Source organism: Pomacea canaliculata, linkage group LG3, assembly GCF_003073045.1.
Source record: "Pomacea canaliculata isolate SZHN2017 linkage group LG3, ASM307304v1, whole genome shotgun sequence".
Taxonomy (NCBI): Eukaryota; Metazoa; Mollusca; class Gastropoda; order Architaenioglossa; family Ampullariidae; genus Pomacea; species Pomacea canaliculata.
The window spans coordinates 8,035,719-8,053,721 of NC_037592.1; the positions used below are offsets into that span (position 1 = coordinate 8,035,719).

Consider the following 18,003-nt stretch of genomic DNA (forward strand, 5'->3'; position numbering starts at 1 on the left):
CCCAAGAAAAAAAGGGAATCGTTGATGAGTGAGGGGCGGTCACTGTAACTAATGTAGCCAGAAAAAGCATTGAAAATTAAGAGATTCCTTTAACAGTAGACAAGAAAAGCGGTCTCTGACTCTCTAGTAATTCCTATTCCTCTTTTTTTAAGAACCTATTCAGTGAGAGGGAAATCTGTGGCAAGCATACCTCTCCTCCTGCAAATAAGATTGTTTAGAGATTCTTCGCAGGGAATGTGAACTTATTAAGGATGCGTGTTTGGAATTCATCGAACAAATTTAATCTCAGGCTGTCGGTCCTTCAAGTGCGCGTCTGTGTATCTTGTCGGTCAGCCGTTCGTTTCGTATCCCTGCGTGTTCACCTGCAACCTAAACATCTTTCTTTCTGACTTTCACAGTTTGATTAATACAAATAGGAAGTGAGAGAAGAGAGAAGGGAACGTGTGATTAAGGTAATGTTTGTAAAGAGTTGTGTGTAATGTCTGTTTTGGGAACAAAACTGCTCGCGTGCATTCTTTCGTAATTAGTAATCATCTTTCAGGTTTCTTTCTGGGGCAAGACACTTAGACAAACCAGTCTTCAAACGCTCACTGAAAACATTTTTAAAAAATATTTGTAATCTTTTGTAGTCATTGTGTCTAGCAAGCCTGATGCATTAACGCAATTCAGTTTTAGTAGTTAAAACAATTTTTATAAAATTTTTTTTGTGAGCTTTCACTACCTGTACATTCTTTAATCCTTGGATCAGTCGATGAATTTGACTCGGTGGCAAAGATACCTTGGGGTAAAATAACATGAGCAATATTCTCTGATTCTGGACAGTGCTTCGTAACTATGGAAACAAAAGATCTTTTTCTTTGTTTCTCCTTTTTACCCTGAGGAACACCACTTACCCTGGCTTCATGAATACGACCCCAGAATGGCTTCAGGTGGCTCAGAATAGTTTGACAGGTGCATGGGTGGTGATAAGATTTTTCTGCCAGTCTGCCAGACCAGAATTCACTCTCATGTGCACCTCCACGGGAGGGGGGGGACGGCAGGGGACAAAACTACGTTTGCGTGCATGCGTTCGTTTGTGTGTACCCACGTGGGTGGGTGCGTAGGTGCGTGCGTTGTTGCGTGTTAATGCCAGTCACGGAGCTGACTTGGATATGGGTTTCTCCACCATTAATTACTGCATCTTCCGGGGAACTGGGTCCGCAGTGTAATGAAAAGAGATGGCAGGATTCCACGATATTACCCGTCTACCTATCTTCACGAGAAATAATTGCTGTTGTTAGCAATCTGTTGGCAGGCATTATGGTGTTAAGATTACACTTCGCACTTAAATCCTGACCACACATTTTTGTCTGCGGGCCTATTTTCATCAAATTATAGAAGCTAAGGCAAGACTAGTGGGTGCTGTAACTTATTTACTGCTCTCAGTAGATGATATATTTAACTCAGACTAGATAGAGTGTTTTGAACTTCCGACTTTAGTTTCCTGCAGTGAGGAATTACATGAAGTTGGTCAATTGAAATAAAAGTTTTAGTCTATGTAGTTGATGATCTGCACCGATAGGAGAACCCACACAATAGTTTATTACAGTGTTGTGATTCTATCATTCCTGATTTTAAAACATCATTTGCAAAGCCAGGAAAAGAACCCAAGAGAGATCCGCTGTACCCGGACAAAATTTCTGTCACGTGTCGCTGGTGTAAATGAAAGGTCATTTGCAATGCATTTAATGCATATAAAGCCAATAACTCGGATTCTTTCTTCGGAAGGAACTCCCAAAGAAAGGTAAATGAAAAGCTAAAAGAGCATTCATAACACCAGCAGTCGATGGCAGCGCCAAGAAACAATAGTTGCATTTTGCCTTTTTGTCTCTTGAAGAAGACTTCTTGTAAAATGGAGGCAAAACCGAGGATTATTGCAAATTCCGATGAAGTAATTTATTGCAGGCAGCGCACGACACTCCGTGTGTTGAATAAGGTTTTCGTTGTCCACTAAAACTTTGGAAGTATTAGCAGAGATTTGCTGATGCTGGCAATAAAGGGGAGGTGGTGGCGGTGTTGAAAGATACTCCCTCAATCTTTTTTTTTCCAGTTACTTCTTTTAATACTGAATTCTCCTCCTGGTCCTTCCTTCCTCCCTTCCTTTCTTTTTCTTCATCTACTTTTTTTTACTTCTTCTACTTTTCTATTCCCTTTACTTCTTCAACATCTTCTTCATTCATTCGTCTTCTATTATTCTACTTTTACTTATTATTTTTCCCCTCTTCCTCCTTTCTTTTAATCTTGTGACGCAAGCAAGATTTCAAACTCAAACTGCAACACTAACTACCTAGAAAGGTGTTACTTGTATACACGTGGAATTCCCAAAGAACCTCGCCCATAACACCCAATCCTCTTGACATAGAAACATTTTACAAGGCTTCAAGAAACCTTGGCGGCAATCAGTTCGATCTATTTACTTTTTTACAGCACTTTGTCCATTTTGTCACCTAAGTAGGAACCTTTGGTTGCTTAGCATCCAAAACTGAAAACGAAAACAGTCTGTGAACGTGCATTGAAAGATCAGCAATACCTGCAATCACCGTAGACAAATTACGGAGGAGGTAGTGGTTTTTCCTCCCAATCCTCCCGACCTTCTTCACGTTAGAAACCTGTATACTTCACTTCCGGACAATATAATGATCATCAAATCCCTTCTCGTGGCTAAATACCGCTTTTTAAATTTTGTTTTTCTGACTTCCTTGTCTGCACCCTCGCGGGAAAGTACGAGAGTTAACTCGTGATCAATAGTGTTGTGAGGTAATCGTCGTCGAACCATGGCGATCCACGGAGCTGAAAACCTTCTCTTGATGCTCACAGCTCATTATCTGTGAACACTGCGGGTCGATGGCGCCGATCGTTTAGGCGGGTGCACTGTGGACGAAATCATTTTGATGACACGTTGGGAGGTGCAGTCGAATCGTTAAGCAGAAGTTAATGAATGAGATGTCGGTGAGCAAAGGGATGCGTGGGAGTGATTGTAGGCGAGACAGATAAAGGTGTTGAGAACATTTGAACTCTGCGATCTGGCGACCTCACAACCGTTCAGTAACAACAAAATGACGGTTACGATGATGAAAATGCGGATGATGATGATGAGGTTGAGGATGAGGATGAGTAGGAGGAGGAGGCGGAGGAAAAAAATATAATCGACAATGGAAGGGGTAAAGGTGTGGGTAAGCCTAACCAGAGAGTATCATAATTCTATTAGTCTCTGCTTGCGGATATTTACCCACCCTGGGTAGGCTAAGCCGCTGTGTAAAAGTATTTTCTGTCTACGACCTCTTCCCGAAATGTAATGACTACTGCCTCAGAGGAAATTTCACGGCTTAATCACGGCCAGTGGGAAATAAAACTGGAAATAAGACTTTTCACTATCATCTACGCCCACATTACGAAGAAATATCGCGTCTCTGGGTGGACAAAACGTTGATTATCTACAACTTTCCACCCGTCCACAAGTGCGCAGAGGTGAAATATTGTTAAAAACATCGTCGCCAAATAGCCAGTCAATAGTGGCTAATAAGGTTACGGCAAGAATCGACCCCACACACTTTCTGTTACCTGTTGTGTGGCTTCTGATTATAGTTAGCATCGTCTCCTACCGCCTTCTCTCTCTCTCTCTCTCACACACACACACGCATGCACGCATGAATGCACACACACACATACACCTTGCGGAAGTGATTTAACAACCAGTTACAGGTATTTCACACACCTTCTGAGTATTGGAAGTCAGTGAAGCGTGGTGTCTTTAAAGTTTCTACACGCTGCTGCCATCAGCATAAATGTAGTTTAAAGGAAATTGGATTTTTTTTTTTTTGCAATAGATATAAAAATATAATTGGATCAAGGCTTTCAACATTCTGACAAAGGTTCGGCTTCGATGCCAGAAAGTGATCTGGAATAACAGGCAATGATTTGTCACACGGTATGGCCAACAAAAAATACCCTGAATGATCAACCGGGGTGGACTGGATGCGGGGGAAGTTATGATGTAGTGAGACAAGACATTCTGGTATGTTTTGCAGACGAAGCTAAATCATTATTTCATCTTATTTTTATTTCTTTATTACTTTTCGCTTTCGATTTTGCTGACTGGCTTTTAGTACACCAGGAAAGTTGTATAGAAAATATAACAACAGCCATTTCAAAATCCTGTTTCCTTGATATTTTGTCTTTCTCCCTTTCAATCAATCTGCTTCAGAGGATTAACGGTTGATACAGCATGGGTATATTACGTTTTTTGAAGTAATTATTGAATTATAATTATTGTTTTTATTTTAAAAATGTAATCACAATTGATGACATAGTACAGTAAGCAATAGCATTCCGTTGTTATAACGGCATCATCTCTAGTACACTCAGACCGTGGTCTCCTTCATTTGTGATGGAGCCAAAGCAAATTTTTTAAAAGAAAAATTCTTCTCGTTGATTTTTCTGAAGGAGGGAGGATTAAATGCTTTTTAATGTAGCCTAGATGTTTGCTATCGACTGTGAACTTCATACCCAATGTCGAAAACTGCAAAGATTTGTTTCAATTCAGAAAACTAGGTTATGCTCTTCTTACCTATTACCGATAATACGGTCGTCATATAGATATATAATTTAAATATACATAATATAGTCGCGGAAGAGCTCATAGCTATTGAAAATAAATAAACACAATTTTTCTTTCTTTCTGAACAACATCTGTACATCAGGCGACGCCTGGTTTCCACGGACTCCAAGTCCGAAGTGTCTGCCAGTGTAACACCAATAAAACGGGTTGGATAGTTGGACACCTTGGCTTTTTGCCCGCCTACATCGATTCTTATTAGTTCATATATGTGTCCCTTAACTGGAATGTTTGTGTGACCTTTTTGTGAACGAAGAAACACATCTTCGAGATTAGAAAAACGATATATAAATAACGCGGAAAGTAAATGTCTTGAATGATTTACACTTTTATTGACATCTTCCTCTCAGTAGCTGTTAACTGATGAGTCTGAGTTTACTCAATCCTGAGTACGGCCATTCTCACAGTTTAAGGTCAATGGTGAAAGAAGAACTGTCGCTATAATTCCTTATTCAATATTTTTCTTTTTGAGGATATGAGAGCTACTTATTTCGGACGGAGGGAGGAAGAGTTTGTGAGGCATGTGTTGCTTTGCCCTCAAAGTCAATGATGGGAGATGATTTCTTCTTCTCCGTCGCCTCTCCTCCGGCAGACTCGGGTTCATGTCGGACAGTTTTCTGGACGGGCACACATGGCAGGTTTTGCTACAGGCGGACAAAACAAGAGGGTCTTGTGTGAGCTTTAATTTACCGTCTGAACTTTCATGTTTGAAGGCTTCCCTTTTATGTCTGGAACATTCTCCGAGAAACACGTCATTGCCGGCAAGTGCATCTTGGGAAGCTGTATGCACTTTCTGTATTTCTGTAACCTTTCTCCCCCTGCTCCATCCATCCCTTTTTCCTCCCAGGCTGCCTCCAGACTTCACCATCATCCACCTCCTTCAGACCATTCTCATGTCCTCAGTTTTTCTTTCTGTCATCGGTCTCGTCGCCAAATGCCTGTACCCAGACACTGATTTGTTCCAGTCTGTGTCTTCTGGGTCGTTAAGACCTTTTTTTCCAAAAGTTTGTCTAGCACTTCATTGTACACTTATTCCAGACTTATTCTTTATGTCTCTTTCGGAAAGTTTCAGAACCGTCTAGGCTGCCTTTCTGTTGTTGTGAGTCTGTGATTGTTTCTGGCTTTTGATGCACTTCCATTCACATTACCTGCAAATGTATTGATATTGTAGTTCCAATACTGGAGAATGGGAGTACAAAGCTAATATTTTTATTACAAGAAATAAAAGTCAGTGTGGAATCTATACAAAATTAAATTGGTTGGCTGCTTTTCTTGATTGTTTACGATGTTGCAACGGTAGGTAAAGCATGTTAGCAAAGAGCTGAGGGTTGTGAGTTGTTTTAATCCTCAATCATCGCCTATCCGTTATCAATAGTCAATAAGTCGATTGAAAGCCAGGAAAAGGATGAAATCTCTTCGCAACAATCTATGTGAAATGTATTGAGTATTGACATATACAGGGGAAATAATGTTGTGATCTGTTGATTAAACATCAACTTGTTAGCGGCTCAAATGTCCCTTACCTAGCAGACGGATGTGTTAGTCGAGATTCGTATCTTCTACCTGCAGACATATTTAACTTCTACAGCTATCACTCGCAGACGAAGTTAAAAATGTAACACGATGACATTTTAGAAATTGGGGGCCATGATAGTTGTAAACAGAATTCACTCAAAAGTTTATGCAATCTCTGGACTGATAAGATCGGTTTGAGATTTCTGTGTTGAAATAAGCAAGGGGACCTTGTTCGTCACTATTTCTGAGTGTAAATGAACCTGTGTTTGTGCATATGCCATCCCTAACTTACATCCTTCACAGCGATTTGAGTAATAGAAGTAATAGAAATATACATGTAGAATGGTTAGATGGAGAGAGAGAGAGGAAGAGAGAAAGATGTAGAGACAGATAAGAGGATCCCGTGTTTCCACTTGTTAGGCAATGGCTACAATGCCGGCCTTTGTCAATGTCTGTGAATGCTTCTCTTTGAGCTTGGCTTTATCAGTCTTCATCTGAACACTGGTGATGAACACTGACAGTCAGCTGTCGTTACTCATTTCCTCCAGTGGACAACCCATCCAGTGTCACGGTAACCGTGTCCTTCCTCGACCCAGCATGCTTCGCGACTAATCAGCGTTAATTGTGGGAACAACATCTTGATTGTCTGCAGCCGCTCCTGAGAGTTCACTGACCTGGGAATCAGTATATCGCACAACATGGAATTTGAAGCCACGTGGTTATGAACAGTTCACTTGTCCCTTTGACTTCTTGGAATTTACTTTTTAACATGTTAGGGGCAAGAACGAGTGATTTATCTCTGCTTTAGCAATAGGTGTTTGTATCCTTCCCTGAAAATACCTACAAATAAAGGCAAAGGCTTTGTAAGCTTGAAAGGTCCCAACCCAGTCTTACATAGAATCAGTTCCCCATGTAAAGACACAAGGGTTGGCTTCTTTTCGGGTAGAAGACAAGCATTTAGCACAAATGACCGTCCTTTGTAGTATTTGTATGCTTGAGTATATTCAGAAACAAAACTGCAATTTTCAAAATTTTATTTTTCATGATGTGCATCTTGAATGTTTTCAGAGAACGAACACAAAGAATTCAGTATTTGATTGTCTTTGGTGTGGTGAAAAGTACAGAAAATTTAACCTAGAAAGGTAGCTATAAGAATCCAAAGAGAACTCCAAAAATTAGAAGTGAACAAGAAAAATGCGTTAGGTGTTACACCTGACGAAGACGTTGTACAGATTCAAATAGCTAAGGTCAAAGTTGAACTTCACGTGCATTCTCTTTGCTGCCTTCAGCTGGGTGGGCGATATTCTGTTATTATAGACCTACACCCTACCGCATATTTGCAAGGTGCAACCAGATTCCAAATTTCTTAAATGAGAAAATTCAGCTGCACTTTGTTTTCTCGTGAAACATGGGTTTAACGACTTTTTTAATCATTAATTCTTTAACCTCAGCGGCTTTCCTTCATTCATCACGCCCCGTTCTACATATTCCAGATGTCGGAGGCATTTCTGGAGAAAACATTAATCATTTTTAATTTTTCGTTCTCAGCTTCTGTAATGTGGAGAAACGTTTTTAGTTGTCGTCGTGGCGCAATGAGTCATCCACATTCTTCTCTTCTCCTTCTCCTGACACCACTACCCACCCGACACTCACCTTCCATCCTGTTGTCCCACCTCTTCGTGGGATCCGATACATTATATTTTTTACTTCTATCTGATATCGAACCCGAGAAAACTGATTCTGGTCTTTGTGGCCTTCATCATCATAATCCTCATCATCATCATCGTCGTCGTCGTTGCACTTTGATGGTCTCCGAAACGCAGTAAGACAGACCTTTTCCAAAACATTTGAGATTATTTTTCACTTGTTATATAGGAGTGGCATGAACAGTAACTGTAGACAGCTAGCATCAGCCTGACGGGAACGATTGATCCTCTAAAAAATGCAGTTCATATCCGGGACAGTGTGGTCATATTTTTTAATAAAAACACTCAGCTTCATCAATGCCACACCTGCAGCAGGTGGAGCGGGTCCTTTCATCCGGCGCCGCACCTGTCCTACCGGCACTTGATCTGCCTCCATTGCAGATGCCTTTGTCCGCTGAAGGAGAGGGTTGGGTAGCAGGCTGGTGGACACTTAATTCTGGATTAGACAAGACATTGCATTGACCGGAAGGTGAGAAGAACAAGCCAGGATCTGTATCCGCCATCAGCTTTTGTTTTCCTTTCCGGCAAACTGAAGGTCGCATTTTCTTAGAGTTCATGTGTGTGTGTGTGGGTGCGTGTGTGGACTGTCATAACACCGTATGAACATGTTTATATTATGTGTTTGCGTGCTTGCCTGTGCGCCCATCTTGCCAACAGGAGATTGTAGTATGAATTATGAACTAATCCATTAATACTGAGCAGCATGGTCTCCAGAAGAGGACTGGGTATCATATTTTCTTGCCGTCTTCTGATTATCTTTGGGGTTCAACACCTTCCAACCGCCCACTGTGGATGCATTTATAATAGTCCATCTTGTGAACTTTAAAAGAATGACCTGCGTCTCATCATGTCATCTACCTACCCCTGCAATTAAATTGTTTTGTTAAATTTTCTTGCTGTCACGATTCACGGTGGTCTGCACAGAATTTATTCTTTTGCGACGGAATTCTTTAGACCCTGACGACTTCGAAAAAACAGTAATGGTCATCCACTGTCATCCATTGAACGGTCTGAATGCTTTAATACATTAAGCTTCTCTGAAAGGAGTGAGCAGGGTTCATCCTCTGGGTGAACTCATATTAATGGTTAACAAGTGATAGTCACCGCCATTCAAAGTGTGAAGAGGATGGATGGTTGAGGTGTTCTTGTCTTGAAAGGATGAGCCACCTACTGCGCAAATGTTTGGTTGCAGTGCCACGTCAGCACAACAATGTTTACACTCCCATGTTGAGATGGTTGACTGGGATGGTGGAGGCTGTTATTACTCATTCCGTTGGTTTCTATTTCAGGGCAGTGTTTGACAGAGATGAAAGATACCGAATTTTAGAACAATGAATATTTTAGTTGATTGAAAGCCCACTTCCAAGTCTTTATTTTCAGTTGGATCAAACATTTATAGGTCAGATGTTTACAGAGTTGTAAACATGCTTGTTCAAAGCATCTGTGTGTAGTGTTGTTTTCTGACAAAAACAACCTTGAAGACAAAACAGACACAAATGTTTGTGGTACAGACAGGTTAGACATACAGAGACATCAAAGAAACAGAATCACATGCATGACTTGTAAATTTATGCTGTTTATTCATAACAATGAAGATCAGACACTTTCATGTACTGATTGTAGAGCACATTGTAGTGGAGGTGGGGGATAAGCCAGCATCAAGCAAAGAAACACTGATGTATATCATACACATCCACACAAAACACCTACACACATCTCACGTACACCTCACACACACACACACACAGAAAGAGAGAGAGTTGTAGTTGCTCCTTTCCGCCTCTCTCTTTCTCTCCTGCATCACACATACATGTCTACATACACACCAAACACACATTCACACAGAAATTCGACTAAACACACATCTGTCGATGAAAGACGATGTACATCCTAAGATTTACCTTATCCTGTTTACATAATACACTGGTTTCTTCATAATCTTGATTACACCTCGTCTTAACAACCACAACTCACCTGTTCTACCCGCTCCCTCCTCCAATACTCCACTTTCTCAATTGCTCAAAAGAATAACACCTTCTAGTCTTAATAGCCACCCCTCCCTGACCTCCTAGATACTCCGGAAGGCATCAACCTTCAAACATAGTTTTGATAACACTGATTGTCGTCAAAAGTCTCTCAAACCAAAGGAAAGAGAGTCTTTGTGAGCGGCAAAACCAAGGTGGCGAACTCAATCACCAGCTGTAAATATTTGATAACGAGGGATGTGGGAATCAGAAACTGCGATTGTAGGCTCCCTCTGTACTGTGCTACTTGTCGGCGCCTGTGGAAAAGTTAACGGGACTTCCCTCTCCAACCCTCACCACACCCCTCTCCCGCTCATCCCAAACTCTCACGAGTGTTCTCGGTTACGGGAAAACCTTATCGTATTCCACACATACTGAGCATCCTGCTGCTCTACTTGTCCTCCATTTTTTTGAAACAGATTTTACGAACACAGCAATTTTTCTGCCATCGTCGGAAAGAATAGCTTCATTACCCCACGCAGTTATCAACCATTATCAACATGCATTCATGGAAGGAGATGCACACCGTGGACAATAAAACATCAAATACTGAAAATACAACGCTCTGTTTGTTTCTTTCTTTATTTTCATGGGTTGTTAACTGTTCCAACAAACCTGCCAACCATAATTAATATAAGCGCCATACGTAATAATACTTATGTTGACTGACAAAACGGACATGTACCTATAAGGTAAGAGGATGGTTGCTTTAGACTCTCTCACGGGAAATCCCTTCGCTTCATTTGTGTGCAGGTGCTGGCTCACACCAACAATGTGTTCGAGCTGGTGTCCATGAAGATCGTGAAGAAGGAGGGCCACCCGGAGTCGGAGAAATCCAAGAAGGAGGAGAAGCAGCATAGTGACTCAGACAGCGAAAAAGGTAAGGCGGCTGAAAAGTCACGTGACCTTATATTCACCTGTCACATAATATCGAAAGCTTCCTCATCCGAAACCAAGGGGCAAAAAGACGTGTACATAAAGGCTGGTGTGTTCTAGAAATCATTCTAGTGCCTGAGTAAAGCTCAGATATTATTTCCCAAAATGGGAGTGAGTACTCCCTCTTCTTCCGTTGTAGAGATACATCTCTACCATCATCACGATGGAGGGAAAGAGGTCAGACTCATGATGTCAAGTTTGTACAAAGATACCCTTAATGGTCCCAGCTGTCCTGTTGGAAGTTTTCTTAACACAAACGTGTCGTTGTACAATCCTGACCTCTCTTGACCTGTGAATGAGGTTTGTATATGTTTATCTTGAGGACGAATCCCAGACTCCTCATCCACGTCTGAGTTCACTTCATTCTGCATTTCTTGGTTGTTTTTATGTCTTTGTCACTGGATGTATCCTATTATCTCAGGCTTGCTTGTCACCGAGCGAAATTTCAGAAACTTACCTTTTTCTCTTCGTTTCGCAACTGTTTGAGATACGATAACACTTTATTTACCCCAGAAAGCAATACGGGACAGCATTATATGAAACCACAAAACATACACAATATTAACAAAACATTAAAATATTACCCAAACACACATACACTCTCTCTCTCCCTTTATCATTTTATTTATTACTTTGTTTCCTGTTGTTGTTGTTTTTTGTAACATATCTGTACTGTGTTTCTTTCTTCGGCGCGGAGTATCTGCATTTTACAATTGTTTGTGAAAAAAATATTTTCTCTGCTTTACTCAGTCCTTGAATTGTCCTGATCTTAAAACTATCCGTTTTTGTTGTTGTTGTTGTTGTTTTTTTTTTTACATCTTCGCTCTGGGTGATTCTGAAATGTTTTCAAGCTGTGTAATTAATAATTAATACTATTTTTCTGCTTCAGTTTTCCTTCTCTGTCTCCTCTTTGTTATTTTCTTCTTTTCTCATGTATGCCGTGTTTGCTTGTCAACCACACTATGTTTATCTACAAATTCTACTTTATTTATTAGGTTATCGGATATTCTCATTAGCCTTTATAAATAAAAGTGCGTGTGTGTGTGTATATATATATATACACACACTCAAGTAAGTTTAGCACGCGCAAACACACACACATACTGTGACGATATACAAACAGGTGTAAACTCAGCCACAGGTAACCTGATTCCAACCCATACCTCTTAGCATCTATTGATACAGTGGCAAACTGGGGAATTACTCTATTAAAAGCTGTATTTTCGCATTTATTCAGTTATTGTTTCAAAAGCAGCCATTTCTTTTCCGATTTTCGACTCACTTTTTATGAAAATTGTTTCAATTTTTTCTCTTAATAACTCTACCCGTGTTCCTTGGCGACAGTTCAAATGTCCGTGATCATCATCAACATCCTCTTTGTGTTGACTTGTTCAGCTCTTGCTGCTGTTAATCTTGTTGCTACTATCGTTTCATAGAGATATATTCACATATCCTGTCTAACGATATTTCAGTTTTCCATTTGTAAAAAAAAAAAAACAACAAAAAAAAAACCTGTAACCTATGTTCATGAAGATCACTTCTCGGCAGCGCTGGACCAGCAGAGGTGCCACTGCAGGATGCATGCTGCTCGAACCTAATGTCTTGCTTTGTGTATAAGGCTAGTGAAGAGACCACAGCTAACCAATGTGTATGTTTGTCTTGCATGACTTGCGCGATTGTCTCCTGTTGCTGCAGACCTGCACACTTCCAAGAACCTCAGACGAGGCAGTACGAAAGGTGAGGCTACCTGGAAGCCCTTCCTGTCCTATTGAGGTAGCCGGTGTGGACACCTTCAGGCTAATGTGTGGTAGCCAGTCCTTCGTGTCCTAGCGAAGTAGTCGGTGTGGCATGTTAAAGGACTAGTGGAGTGCAATGGTTTTCTTTAATGATTCGGTAAAGTTGAGTGCAAGGTGCTATTTGCCCCAGTCTAAGTGAATATCCGTACTCTTCCACTTTCGAGATACATATTTACAGACATCACTAAGGTCAACAGCACAGACGTCCAGGATAAAGCATGTTTTGAAGATCTCAGCCAGTTAAAAAGCTTTTTCTGTTGGGCTTGTGTGCAAACGAAAAATGTCTGACTTGGACTTTCTCGGACAGATAATAAAGTTTTTGATTTGATTTGTATTATTATCTTTAAACACGTATACAGAACGGAAGAGAGGGATTTACCAACAGCTGAGGAAATCTTGCACTGAGCTTTACTCAGCTATTAAAAAAACATTGCACTCACTAGTTCCTAGAAGTAGCCTGGCCTTTGTGACACAGTCCGTGTGGCATGTGTAATGTGTAGAAATGTGAGTTAGCCTAGTATATACGCACTCTTTCGTGGCATCCTTGTACAGAGGATGTCTTGCACTCATGTGTTAGGAATTGTCAAACCCTTCTTAGAATTTTCTTTTTATTTTTGAAAGCAATTGGCCTGAGCGATGATGCATAACCCGGTGACGTGCGTGCGGCAGACCACGTGACTCAGCTGCTCAAAAGCCGAACAAAATTTACCGAGACGGTGATGGTGTCCTCAACTGTTTACAAAATTTAGAAATCGTTCATTGGCAATCATTGCATCATATGGCCGGCTATGATCATGTCACCTCATCACATCACCAGTTGTGATCAGTTCGCGGTGATGGACGTTTGTTGGACTTCTAGTTTGCAACATTTGCAACGCAGTTACAATGTTGGTGGCCATGATGAAGCTCTGTCACCGGGACTGTGCAGGTTGCCGAGGGCTTTTCATAGTTTAAGAATTTCGAAATCTTGCTTTCAGAATTTCATCAGGTGAGTCTTTCTTGTTGCCTTCCCTGCCTCACTACTGTAGACAGCTTTCATATCTTCAAAAGCACACCTCAGCACATTGCAGAGAATTGCACTCTCGTAGATGAAAATAAATATTCTCGTGTCACGTTTTCCGTGAGTTTGTGGCCACTTTTTCTCTACACCATTTGTATAGTTTCTTATTGCACTTGCGTTTTGCACACATTTTTCCTATTCGATAACGACCAAATTTATTAATCCCAGTGAGCAATTATACTTACGAAGTGTACTCAATTACAAAAAAGAGACAAAACTAGTGCTAGTAGCAAAATAAAGATTGAGTTGTGCATTATAGGAAAATTAAAAATGTTTCATCTTACATCAGAACTTTTCTTGACACACCTGCATCATCAGCCACCCACATCCCCCTCCTCTACACACACACACCTGACAAATCATGTGGTGGAGCAGGTGGGATGCATAGGGAACAAATGATTTCAAGTACCTACACCTGCATACAGAGCATACGTTTACCTGAGCTCAGTAAAACAAATCCTGAATATGTTCTGGTATCGACAAAATGCTGGACGACATCTTTCTGACAATATGTTGACAACAAAAGGAAGCGCAATATCTCTGCCTGGCACCAGTTATATTAAAACATTTATTGACAATGCTATTTAAACTGTTCTGATGATGGACAGACTGTGGAACCAGCATACAAAGAAAAAAAAGGTAAGAGACTTTCAATGAATGACTGATTAAAAAGCGATTTCTACTTGCTGACTGAAAACATTTTCAAAATTGTGAAGGTTACTCTTCAATAGCCACGGTTAACAATATGTTCATTGTCTACATCTCATGTCAGCTGGCAATCAAACACAGTGTCTAGATGCTAACAATCTTAATAGGTTCATTATGTATTGCACTTAAAACAATAGCACCATTTTAACTTTTTTTTCTGAAGTCTACTCTCTCTGGAAGGATTGCTGAAGTTCTGTAAAATAAAGATTTAGTCTGCAAAAAAACCTGCTTGTAATTGTCTATGTGTATATTTTTCTCCGGCACTGATGACCAAAAGACTGATACCCGCTAGAAAATTGTTTCTTTCGTAGACATCATGTGCTGAGTATTTTCAGTGTCAGTATGAAAATGTGGCTGTCCAGCCTTAGTCATTATCATTACCAAGGAGCAATTAACATCCATTGTATTCCAAGCTGGCACAGTTCGTGTTGTCTGCCACGAAGGGTCAGGTGTCAATTGGAATGTTGGCTAAATTAACGAATGTCCAATGGATTAGCTGTAAATTCCTGCAGCTTAAGCACCGAAGCCCTTGTTAACAGTTGTAATTAGTCACCGAAGTCATGCTGAACGGACAAAGGTCAAGTATCAATGACCCGTTACCACGGTCACGCTGAAGATCGTCTGCCCTTGAGGTCAAGCCATCTGACAGAAGCCATCTGATCACAGAGAATATTTCCACTCAGTTCTCGTCTGGTCATGTGTATCCACGGGAGATGTGTTTGTGTGTGAGAGAGAGACAGAAGGAGGGAAAGAACGACGTCCTTTATCTTGCCAGGTCAAAGGTCACAGCGTTCGGGGGAGCTCGTGCCGTGACGTGTTCCGTCTCGCCAAGTCTCGAGCTGCTGAGTAAGAATTTTCTTGGCTATTCTTCCTTCCCCGACAAGTTAGGCGTGGCGACTCCGCCACACAAAAGATTTCTTTGTGCGATGTGACTCCAGCTGTGGAGCCCACCTCGTGGATAGATTGTCCTACTTGTTCCTACCTCTGGGAGTCCGTGGCTGCCACAGACCAAAACATAACCTTCCGCTTTTGTTTGTGATTACTTCGATCGTTCCATGATCGACATTTATTTCTCAGCGAGATCTTCCAATATCATCATCATCATCATCATCATCATCAATTATCATCAGTCATCATCATCATATCCAGTAAAATATCCACAGAGTACCTCACCGTGAAAAAAGGATACGGTTGGTTCTTCTTCCGTCTCATTTTCCCTCGTCAGCTGACTTTCATTAACTGATGAGGCGCCTGCTGTGGGCTTGTTATCCTGTAAGACAGTTTGACTGCCTCGTCCTGTTCATGATGGCCCATTTCTAAAATGCTGCAGGCGTGTTTGTTCTTTTGTTACTTCTGTCGGGGTGCATAGGGTTGTTATTTAAATTACCCGTAATGCTTTGACCCGAGATGACCAGATTGAGCTTGGCCACTGCATAAATTGCAAAGATTGTTTCGAGGCAATTTTGTTCTTTTCTTAATTGTCCATTATCCAACAGCGGGGGGATCTTCAAGTCGTGTTTAATTTTGTGATCAGGCTCTTAGATGGCGCGTGAGAAGGAACAGCTGGCACTCAGATTATTCAGGTAGGACTTGAATACATTGACCATTTTTTTATTTATTTATTTTTTTTATCAGCCAGCATTAAATGCTTTCCATGTTAAAAAAAAGTTTTTTAACTGTTATCGATTCGCGAAATACATGTATTCACTGGAAATAAACATTTCCCAGTTCATGGAGTACATAATTGTGAGAGGAAACAGCCGTCTCACCAACAAAGGTCATATGTGTGACTGGTGCACTTTTTGATAAGGACCAGAACATTTTGTCAGAATGACTACTATAGTTAGAATGATTACATCAATCTGTTGCAATGACCTTTGCACTCGACACTTTATTCTGGACACTTGCGTCGTTTGTTGCTACAAAGTTCTCGAGTCCTTGGCTACTCCATTCATTTCAGAAACTATTTTAATCATTTTTCAACATTCTGCATTTACTGACTTTCTTTGAACTTTGGTGATAAAACATTTTTAGCAATACTTTTTTCCTTGACATTTTTCACATTACCATCATATAAATCTGCATTTTGCACTTACAACAAAGCTGATTCTATTTTGTACTGAAATTTCCTTAGAGACAGAACATAGGACGGACATTAATAGTAGACTCTTCATAAAACTCTGTTTATATGTGTTAAATTTCCATTTGATAATATCGTTTGTTATAGCATCGCTGACTCACAGTATTGCTAGAATGAAGTTCTTCCGTCATCTGATGATTTCATGACACTTTCATTAAGACTCATGTCAAACACAGGAATTATCCGTTGTTTTCATTTCCTGTTGTCCACAGTTGTCCCCATCGTTTGCTCGATCGCCTGGCGACGACCTGCCAAAGTTTATTCCCACGCTTGAAGATAGGATGTTGGACCATTAAAACCCTTCATTCAAACACCTTGTCCTCTGTTCAGCTTAAAGTACAAACCTTGCCGGTAGTCCCCGAACCTCCAGCAATTCTTCCATCCAATAGCGAGATTGTTTAGTCAGGTCAGATCCCCAAAACAGGACAAAACCCGATTGAATGATCTTAATTAAAATATTAGTCCAGACACCGACAGTAGAAGTCTTTAGCTGGTTCTGAAATCAGTAAACAGACACACAATGCCATGACTTCTTGTGCTAGAAAACTAAACGCACGTTTGGACGTGTTTCCCTGACCCCTGACCCTTCCTTCTCTCTAACCTGTCCACCCGACGGTCCATAAATGACGCGGGACGGACATTTCTAAAGCCCTCGATAACAATCTACACTCTGCTACCCGAAAATCTCCAGACGAGCCCAGCATGCAGCTGAGTGGAGAGACAGGTGGCGATCGTATCACTAGAAGCTGTGATCACCCTTGATTGGTGAACTTATCTGGGTGACCCTTTGACAATAGCCACACTCATCTAGTGACAGAATATTTGCGAGGCTTGAATGGGTGGACGAGGGCATTGACCCGTTTGCTAGAGTGGTGTCCGTTACGCCTTAGTTGTTTTTGTTTTCTTGAGCGGTGGGGAAGATGTTGTTGCAGGTTGTTACAGGGTCCGTGTTGAGGGACCTATAAACAACAGCTTGTCAACTAACGACTAGAGTTCATCACGTATCACAGGGGTCACAGACTTTCATGACCTCGAGCCTGAATCTTAACCTCATTTTGTCTTTATTGTTGATGTTTGCAACTCCTTGTTTATTAAAGTAACCTGACCCGTTGTTTTTCTCTCTCTTTCTCTCCCTCTTTCTCTCTCCCTTTCCCTCTTTCGAAATAAATTTCAATAACAGATATTCAACCATACAGACAAAATCTGTGCTTTCTGCAAAGATAACAGAAGACGAAGAACTTTTTTCTGACATTGTCAAGGCTTTGTTGATATCAGAGCAAAATATCTGTAAGCCCTGATAAATCAGTGGTCTCAGAAGGCCACGTTTGCTGCATTTGTTGTTTCGTGGAAACGAATGTTGTAAGAAATGTCGCCATGTACATCTCCCATACGCTAGTATGTGCGGCGAGCTGATAATCAACAGAATATTGTAAATGTTATAGAGTGGGACTGAATTGTGTTAGA

The 18,003-nt window shown here is 40.9% G+C and overlaps 1 protein-coding gene across 1 annotated transcript in view; it reads left to right on the forward strand.

Moving 5' to 3' along the window:
• The window catches only part of LOC112559755 (soluble guanylate cyclase 88E-like), an 87,957-nt gene that overhangs the window by 42,226 nt on the left and 27,728 nt on the right, over nucleotides 1-18,003 (forward strand). Inside the window, 1 exon segment of the mRNA XM_025231142.1 lies at nucleotides 10,653-10,779. Within this exon segment, the coding sequence (XP_025086927.1) occupies nucleotides 10,653-10,779 (127 nt within the window).